Below are 9,981 nucleotides of genomic sequence, written 5' to 3'. Positions count from 1 at the left end.
TCGTCCAGCCGAGGTGCTTTGTCTAAGACATTAGTTTAATTTTTAGGTAAATTTCACCACACACACGATTACATTGTTTGTTCCGCGGACACTTCTTAAAGTCTAAGCTCCACTTTCCCCAATACGAAACAAGTTTTTTATACAAGTTCTAGGCATAATACTGTTTTCCTTTGCTATAGCTGATAGGTCTAGCTCTGGCTAAGCATTATACTAAGCATCTACATACATAATTCTGAGTAACGAGATCGAATATTTGCGTAAATAAAGCCCGAGGCGTCTTAAGTAAGGATATCTGAATATCTATCCAAAGAAGGAGCTGCGTTGTTTTTGTGCATCCCATCGGATCCTCTATGGATTTACCAATATAATTTATACCTCAAGCCGTGTTGATACTGGGCACTTCTTCAACAACTTTGCATACGTACTCGTACTCGTACTCCTTCCCATACCAATTGACTCTGAATGTGTTTCATCGTCATCTTGAGTTCTGTCTGCTGCTGACTTTTCCATCTCACCTCAAGCTCTCTCCAATTAACAGCTGCAACTTATGCAATCTCCAAGTTTATTCCTAATCCTTTAAACCCTTTCACCTCACCTCACCCCTCCGTTTCGTTCCGTATCTTAACCACAATCCTGACTCATTAAAATGCTGCCCATCCCCATCCAGAACCACCCATCCCACCCCAATCCCTGTCCAAGTGCTCTTCATTTCTCTTGAGCAAATTATCTGTATATTTTCAAATGCAAATAAAGAAACCTGTCAGAACTCTTGACAGGGAGGAGGGCGAGGACGGGCCAGGTGGGGAAGTCTCTAAGCTGAACCAAAACCGAGGAAAATGATGGGGAAATGGGAAAAACTACTATTGTTAAGGCCTTTGTCCTGCTATTGTTGCGTCTTTGTGGCTCTGTGGCTAGGTGGCCAGGTGGCTGGGGGCTTTTGTTTTATGGCCTGGCAAACTATAATTTTCACGATTCTTCTGATTGCCCGCGCACTTTACGCTGCTCATTTATCAACTCGGCACTGACCAAAGCCGCAGCCGTAGTCATAGCATAGCCACAGCCATAGCCATAGCCGTGAACCAAAGATGTGGCAAAAGTTTTATGGCCAAGTTTGAATTTCCTTTCAGCAGCAGTTGGCCCACATTTTCAGCTTTCCCTTCGTGCTTACACACACACACCTTAGCCCTTGCTTTCTTCTTATTTTCCAGCAGCCACTCAACAGACAATTTACAGCTGGACAGATGGCGAGTGAAAGAGAGGGAAGCTGCTGGCCGCTAACCGCTACCCGCTACACTCTACCAGAGGGAGAGATGGCCAGAGGAAGCTGCCGCCCTGCCCGGACGCTGGCCTAATCACTTTTTGATTTATTTGGTATAGTCGCGTTCTGAAAGTTTTCCCCACAGTTCATATTTTTCTTTTCGCTTTGGTTGCGGTTTGTCCGCAGTTTTCTCGCAGTTTTTCCTGTTGCTTTGCGGCCAGCAACAGCAGCAGCCGGAGCACCAGCTGGAGGATATTGACAGGGGATTATCTCCCTTGAATATTGAAAAATTCCGAGACATGCAATCTGAATGCCTTCCCTTCCTCCAGGCAACTGTCAACAATTTGGTAAAGTTTTCGTCCCCTGCCATCTGATTACGGGTCGAATCCCCTCCTACAGTTCGTGGCGGGTGTGGGTGGGGGTGGATATCAAAGAGATTGGCGCATTTTAATAATTCACATGGCAAACTGCTGAAAAATACATTCGGCCCGAAAAACATTTCACGCGGCAGCGCTTTAAGGCGTTCCGTTCCACGCTTGTCTCCAGGCCATAAAGAAGTCCTCGTTGCTGGTTGCTCCCGGCTCCTGGTTATGCTCCTCTTCCAGATTGTTCCCTGTGCCGGTGTCGATGCCGGTGCCGGTTAAAGTTTGTCGTTTGACTTTTAAATTACATTGTGGGTGTACCCCACTGGTTCTGGGGCGGCAATGAAACTTAGCCTGCAACTTTCGAGCCTCCTCCCCTGAAGGAAAGTGCGTGCAAAGGTATCTCCCGAAACGGAAGGAGAAGTGGGGAGTGGGAGCTGAAGGGAAGGAATATCTTGAGACCAGGACAACGCTTTAAGTGGCTGCCGGAGCATGTGGGTGAGGCTGGCAATTGTTGCTGGATACTCCTGTCAAAGCATCAATTGAAGCAATGTAATAAGTTTTTCTGGGTGCCGGAAAATTGGCATATAATTTGCCCAAATATTTGCGCATTCAAAGCGAAAACTTTTGCCGGCAGCCGCCGGGTCTCAGTTTCAACCATTTTGTTTCAGTGCAAACATAAATCACTAAAGGCATACTTGAACTTTTTGTGCGAATTTATTTGCCCTGCCCAAACTTTGATTTAAATTTTTAAGGTGCACGGAAAGGGTGGCTGGCTGTGGCTGTGGCAGAGGCAGGGAATGTGTCGGGGGCCAATAACTTGTCAGCCGGTTGAGTTGCCACTTGCCAGCTTCATGAAAAATGTATTTAGGTAGGTCAATTCCCTAACCTGTTGATGTCCGGGAACAGTTTGGTCGCGTGCGCATGACTGTTTTCAGGGATTTGAATTTCGTTGGGGCGCCAAGTGTGCAAGTGTTCCCAGCGAACAGCTGATTCACAAGAAGAAGCAAACAAAACGGTGCTACATGGTTCAAAATATTGCCAGAAAAGGTAGCTAAAAATATATAAAATTGACACAGAAGTTCTTTCAACTGATGCTTGAATGTTCGCCTTTAAATCTTAAAACTATAAATAATAGTTGAAGAGAACTAAATAATAAATTGCTTATCAAAACTAAAAGGTGCGTTGACATATTTGAATTCTAAATTCTAAACTAAAATGAAAATATTCTCTCTAGATTCATTCTCGGTCTACAAATAAAAATAGCCTCATCTCATATTGTTTTTCATATAATTAACTTTTTATTTTGCATAAATATGCACAATATTTTGCTGAATTGTTTGCATTTTGATATATAATATTATATATATATATATAATTTTAATATATAAAACTAAACGCGCTTAATGGTGAAACTAAACGACAATCTTCGTATATCTTTTTACAGAATTATACACACATCAATTGTTGATTTTTTGTTAGTTTTTGTTAATTTTTCTCAATATTTCTTTAAAAAATAGTTTCGCATATTAAAAAATAAATCGCGTCTTATATATTACAATTGGGTTTTGCGTTTGCTTTTGATATAGTTAAATATATATAATTGTAATTTTTGCTTGGTTCTATATATTTTAAATACTTGGAATGCACACAAATAATTTGTTGCCTTGTGGTCTCTTGTTTTCGAATTAATTTTTAAGCTATAACAAAGAATCCAGTCCCATACACAGGATATCCTATCTGTACGATACATAGGTGTGCAGGATAAAACATTTTTTATTTTATTTCGTTTATTTTTAAAGCCATTAGGTTCTTGTGTAGTGAAATCCTATTTGATTTAAATTGGTACTTTTGTTGCATTTAAAAGTTGTACGAAATGCTTTTTCAATTAAAAATATACGCGAATCTGTGAATATTTAAATATTTCCTTAGTTCTTTAATCGTTAATCTTTAATCGTTCGATCGTGGTGTTGTTTTTTTTTTCAAGCTTTCTTTTTTTTTTTTGTAAATATATATATATATGTATGTATGTATGTAGTTTTAATAATTGAATAATTGGACCATTTGTTTAAACGTTGTTGTGGCTTAAAATTCTCTAATAGATTTAGTATATATAAACGTTTCTTGTTCCGCACGATTCCCAGGTAAATACATGTATGCATTGTATATCTAAACTATCGTAACTCCCGTCATTTACACTGTCTAACCATAAATTGTATGCTGTAATCCGATGTAACAATCTGTTAATTGTAGGCTTCTTTAAGGTTAATAATAATGTTTAAAACGCTTTACAAATGTGGCTCTCTCCTCGCCTCGCCTCGTCCCGCTTTCGTTTCCCTTTTTCAAGGCTCGTTACAGTTTCCACATATACAGTATATATGCATAGTTTCGTATATATAAACAGGGGTATATATAGTACTATACTAAGTAATGATAAACACTGATAATTCTCACTAATTGAATCCAGTTAACATTTTGTGGTATGTAATCAACTCTGGAACGCGATAACTATGGATTGTTTATTGCCTTGCCTAGCAAATTCGTTAGGTTTGTTTCTGTTTTCTCGCTATCTGATATATAACTCGATCTAAATATATATTTCTATGTGTGTGTGTGTGTGTGTATGTATCTAAGTAGAGCTAACGAAACAACTTGGCCCCCCAATTAATTGAAGTGTAAGATGCTCTGTGGGTTCGGGTTTCTAAGTGTCTGTATGTACATGATCTGTATTCGTTCTGGTCCCCCATCCTACTGCTGCTGCTGCTACTGCTGCTCAGTGCACTGCATCGATGTCTCGCTGGGCTCGGGATATCTTCAGCTTATCCTTGGGCGTGTTATCCTCCCCTGACTCCAGAGCAAACATCTTCATCTTCTCCTTGAAGGAGAGCTTCTCGGGAACGGCATCGCCAGCGCGTTGTTGCTGCTGCTGCTGTTGCTTCTCGGCCAGGCGACGCGTACGCGGATCTCTGCAAAGGAAATAAGATTCTGTCAGAGATCTGTATCGAGTTCGTTTAATATTCCACTCACCTGTACACCTCTTGGGCGCCTATCACGCCGGGCGTTGATTGCACTGAGGTGTTCCAGAGGGCCGCATCTGGCGTGGCCGGCATGGAGGGCAGCATGGAGGCATCCAGATTGTGCTGCAGATACTATACAAAGATATTAGTTAGCTTCTGTCTGGCATTCTGTCTGATCTTTCTCTCCCCCCACTCACACTAGCATCTTCTCTGATCGTGTCCAAATCCTGATGCTCCATGCCATAATTATCTATGATGTATTGCTGCTGCTGCTGCTGCTGCTGCTGTTGCTGCTGGCTGTTCCCGCTCACGAAATTGTTCTCCTCGTCGTGGAAGCTCACCCGCTTGTTGTCCCGCTGCAGCAGTGGTGGTGGTGGGGGCGGTGTGCCCAATGCTCCCACCATTCCCGTTCCCGTAGCAGACACATACGCGGCATTCAGTTCCATGGCACTGAGGGGCGATGCCTGCATGCTGCTGCTGTTGTTGTTGTTGTTCAGGTTTCCGCTCAAGCTATTGTTGTTGTTGTTGTTGGATTGGGTGTTCAGGAGGGATGCCTTCTTGATCTCGACGGCGGCCGCTGCCTGATTGCTGGTCGCTGTCTTCAGCAATCCCATGGAGGAGCTGCTGCTGCCTCTGATCTTCTGCTGCGACATTATCAGGTAAGAGCTGTTCCGCTCTGGCGGCGGCGGTGGAGGCACTGCAGCATCCAGGGTCTCGTTGTTGTTGTCCTTGTCCAGCATCGTCAGCTGCGTCAGCTCCTTGGCCAGACTGGAGATGGGATGCTCCGTCTGCAGGTGCCGGTCGTCTGCGAAGCTGGCCGACTTTTGCGACTTGGATGGCGAGGAGGGGGCTCCACTGCTGCCTGCTCCTCCCTCGGAGTATCGGTTATGCTTGAGTATGCTCTTGGGCTGTTGCTGCTGGTGCTGCTGTTGTTGTTGCTGCTGGTGGCCGGTCATCGGAGCCATTGCAGGCGGTTGGGCCGCCACTTGCTCCACGGGACTGCTGCTGCTGTCGGTAATCTCCGCCATTTTGATCTCCGTCTGGCGATAGCTAGTGATGGGTGTTTGTATGGCACTGACCTGCCCACTGGCCGCCAGCCTAAACAGCTCCTGGATGTTCTCCTTGTCGTACTGCTGATCCTGGTCCTGGTCCTCCTGCTCCTGCAGCTCCAGCGCTCGCCGCTCAAAGTCCCGCTCGAGGATGAGTGTTTTCAGCTGCTCCTCCTGCTGCCCGGAGCGGGAGATTGTCTGCGACAGATCGGAGATCTGCTGCTCTCGCCATTGGCGGATGTGTTCGCGTCTCATCTCCAGGTCCTTCTCTCGCTCCTCGCGCTCCCACGGATTGCTGCCGCTGTGGAGGGGTGGTCTGTTGGCCGCCTGCTGATTCGTCGGCAGATAGCTGCCCTTCGGCGGGTCCAGGGTGCTTGCCACGTAGTTCATGCCGGGCGCCAGTTGCGCCGTGGCCTTGAACAGCGGATGCGTGGCGGTGGGCGGAAGCGGTGGCTTATCCTCGCCCAGCACGCCGGCAGGGCCGTGGCCGGGCAGGTAGCCCGTCTGCGACATTCGCTGTTGTTGCTGCGGCTTCGGCGCGGTGCTGGGCGGAGCCGCCGGCTTGTTGGGTGACTGAAGACTGCCCAGAGGCTTGGGTGGCAACGCAATGAAGTTGGGCGAAGGCTGTTGCTGCTGCTGCTGCTGCTGTTGTTGCAATTGTTGCTGCTGGAGTTCGTAGAGTGTGGCAGGCTCATGGATCTGACTGCGTCGGGCATGCTGGTACTCCAGGCCGCCTCCATTCTGGAAGCTCCCTTGGAATTCGTTGACATTCTGCATGCTCTGGCTGCTGCTCATGGGAGGTTGCTGCTGCAACTGCTGTTGCTGTTGCAGTGGCATCTGTTGCTGTTGTTGCTGCTGCTGCTGCTGTTGCTGGTGGTACATGTTGCTGATATTGGGCATCGATGGAGCCATCATTTGCTGCATGCGGAGGGTGTGTTGGAAATTCTGCTGGCTCTTGGTGCGATTGTTGAGGGTGAGCTGGTGCTGGTGTTGCGCCTGCTGATGTTGCTGCTGCTGCTGGCCGTTGAGATTGCTGCTGCTGTGTGCAAATTGTTGCTGTTGCAGCGTGTGTTGCTGCTGCTGCTGTTGCTGTTGCTGCTGCTGTTGGAGTTGCTGCTGCGCCGTTTGCTGGCTGTGGTAGTAGGCGGAGACGGGTCGAGTGGGTGCCAGATTAGCATTGCTCTGGAGGAGCTGCTGCTGCTGGTAGGGTGATGGTTGTGGCTGCTGTGGCTGCTGCTGTGCAAGCGGGGAATTGCCATTGTAGGCGTTCATGGCGGCATGTGTGGACATCGGCAGTCTGAAAGACATAAATGAAATGGTATTACTATCATAATTATGGCCAAAAGGTGTTCAAGTGTTGCTGGTGGGTGGGTGACATCGTTTGCTTTAATTACACAACGTGTGTGGGGTGCGCAAGGGCTACTCCTCCTCCTTCATCCTTCTCACATCCCAAAAAAAACAAGTGCCAGGGTGCGTGTGCCTCTGTACAGCAGCAGCAACACCAAACACGAAACATTGAAGAGCACAACTCGAGCGAGAGAGCCTCTAATTACTCACGTACTTGGATCGTTTCTACCATCTGGTATTCACTCTTAATAGGTATGAAGCCGTAAAGTAATTTCTGTAAACGTAATGTCACCCTAGAATTACACACACGAGAGAGGTAACACACAATTTAAGCTTCTGGCAGAGTGCAAATTTCTGTGACCACATTCCACACATGCCACCTGGCACATTCCCTGCTGCTGCTGCTGCTGCTTCTGCTGCCACCTGTCATACCTGCCTCATGAACAACACCAACAGAAACTCCATGACCCCAAGCTCAGCACCAACAATTTGTTGTAAATTATTAATTGCCCCGGCCTTCGGTGGTTTTGGTTTTTGCGATGGGAGTGCTTTTTGGTTCGGTTCGGTTTGGTTTGTAGGTGTTTGGGTATTGGATATATGGTTGGAATGAAATTTTGAATAAATCTTTCTGTTCATAATTCTCAAGCTGAACTTAACAGGATTTTCGTTTAAATTGGGAAACCGAGAGCAGAAATTATAATTATATTATTATATATTAATTCAATTCAGATTGAGCGTTGTTCTGAGTAAAATGCCGTCTTTAATTCCACTTTATAAAACATCTATGATATGTATATATATATCTAAATCTATATCTATAAAAAAAAATATATAGCTTTAGGAATTTCCAAACGTTTAGGAATAATTTATCCAATTTTCCCCAAACAAATGTATTCTTAATACAAATCTTTATAGACTTTCGTCATCATAATCGTTCCATATATATTTTGTTACATCAAAGATAACATTGTTTATTTTCTATTTCCACTAATTTTGACTCTTGCTAGGCTATGCCATCATAGTCAGCGAATTCCAGCACAAATGCAAACGATATTCCGACTAGTTTCAGTAATTTGGCACAAAACCACAGAAATCACAACTGCAAAATGATTTTCCAACTCTAGAACCATTTTTGACCATAAAAACTAACCCGTCAAAAACATAAACCGAACCAAACCGAAACCAAAACAAAACCGAAAGCGAAAACAATTTTAGTGGTCAGCGGAACACAACCGAATTTTAGATGACAAAATTCTAGAGGGTGGATATACTCGTATGTGTGCAGGCGTGTACAACCGGGGTCAGAATTATGGGAGTGCTAACTCCTGTCTTTAAAAGTTATTATAAGAAAGGAAAGGCAATTGGATATTTTATTTGATGGTATTTTTGTTAGAAGGAAGTATTTAGATTTTAAATATTTTGGTGGAAGAAATATCCCTTGACCTTCACTGTACGTAACCCCTTTATGCAAGTTAATCTGTATAATCGTATTAAATCTACATATGTGTATCGTATATTACCTTTCATTCAGTATCGGTTGGCTTTGATTTTGTGCCCGATATACGCTCAAATTCTGATAGAATCCTTGCTCGTTGCCATTTCCACTTCCAGCGCCATTTCCATTTGCATTGTTGTGGCTGCCATTTGGTTGACCCAACATTCCAGCTCCCACTCCTGGTCCCACTCCCACTCCTCCTCCGATGCCACCCATGGCTGCGGATGTATTGTTATGCAAACTGTGCGTGCTGCGTGACTTGGAATTGGCCAGAGCTAAAGGAAGAGGGAAAGATGGAGATGCAGCATGGAATTAATCTCTGGCTTAAATATCGATTCGATTTCTCTGCAGATTTCCCTGTGATTGTGATTGTAATTGGGATGGGGATGGGGATGGTGCAGGATGGAGGATGGAGAATGGAGGATGGTGGTGCCAATTGCAGTCCACTTACATATGGTACCAGATCCCGTGTGATGATGCAGGGCCGGCACTGATTTGCTATTTGGAAGGTGTGCAGTTAACGGATTGATGATGCTACTGTTGCTGTTGCTGTTGTGGCTATTGCTGTTGCTGCTGCTGCTGTTCATGTTGTGGCTGTTGTTCAGGTGCTGGCTGAGGCTGAGGCTGTGATTGGCATGCCCGGTGGCAATCAGTGGGCCACCGATGCCGCCCAGGGATTTCGATGATTCGGCGGCGCCCATTCGCGTTAGATCTCTTTCGGACATCCGTCGATTACCTGTGATATCCCAGCAACATCATCATCATCATCGTCATCATCGAGAGTGCATTGGTTTGGGGAATTGCGAGTTGCGTTGGTGGTTTTGATTTTGTTTTTGGATTTGTGCATGGATTGGGGGAGAGATAGATAGATAGACAGATGAATATTTAGTTGGAAATTGTTAGTAAATTTCGTTTGAAAATGTGATAAATATTTTAATTATTTAATGCATACAAAATGTAATTACAAATATTCTACAAAAGAAATCAGTGGAGAGGTGGGAAGGCGGAAAAGGAAAGATAAAGCAAATATAATTCAATTATATCCAGAATAAATATATTTGTACAAAACTAACAAGCGAAAGCCACATGTCAGGTATAGAATAAAGCTGGAATAAAGTTCTCATTCTCATTAAAATAGATAAATATTTAATTGAATATTCAAGGAAAAAATTAAAGCAAAAAGTTACGACAATTTAACAAGGCCAAAAAGTCAATAAATTCCAATTAAAAATCTGATGCAAAAAGTGGAATAATTTCCCTATAGAAAATCTAGCGGAAATAATAATAGCAAAGTTGATTAAATTCAAAACAAAATGAATTGCTTTCTCATCAATAGTGTTCGTAAGCCAAACGACCGACTTTCTGGAGTTTTGAATTGAAAGGAACAAAAGATGTTTTAATTGCAAAATAACTAAGAAAAAGTGTGCCTAAAATATGTGAATCACTTGCAATG

The 9,981-nt window shown here is 44.2% G+C and overlaps 1 protein-coding gene across 6 annotated transcripts in view; it reads right to left on the bottom strand.

Annotated features, from left to right (window-relative positions):
• Positions 1-3,989: 3,989 nt before the first annotated feature.
• LOC111068258 (afadin) overlaps positions 3,990-9,981 on the bottom strand; it is a 59,186-nt gene continuing 53,194 nt past the window's right edge. For 4 of the 6 annotated variants that reach the window (XM_022357616.2, XM_022357618.2, XM_022357620.2 and 1 more), the window contains 5 exons: positions 8,980-9,264; positions 8,554-8,803; positions 4,835-6,983; positions 4,648-4,769; positions 3,990-4,586 (listed from right to left, as the gene is read on the bottom strand). In XM_022357616.2, coding sequence (XP_022213308.2) covers positions 4,394-4,586; positions 4,648-4,769; positions 4,835-6,983; positions 8,554-8,803; positions 8,980-9,264 — 2,999 coding nt within the window. In that variant the 3' untranslated portion in view covers positions 3,990-4,393. Of the gene's footprint in view, positions 4,587-4,647; positions 4,770-4,834; positions 6,984-8,553; positions 8,804-8,979; positions 9,265-9,981 lie in introns of those variants that run through there. The other 2 variants (XM_022357617.2, XM_022357619.2) reach the window with 2 other exon arrangements.

The sequence above is a fragment of the Drosophila obscura genome, unplaced genomic scaffold (genome assembly GCF_018151105.1).
Source record: "Drosophila obscura isolate BZ-5 IFL unplaced genomic scaffold, ASM1815110v1 contig_4, whole genome shotgun sequence".
Taxonomy (NCBI): domain Eukaryota; kingdom Metazoa; phylum Arthropoda; class Insecta; order Diptera; family Drosophilidae; genus Drosophila; species Drosophila obscura.
Note: the sequence above shows the minus strand (reverse complement) of the source record. Positions and strands in the feature narration are given on the sequence as shown.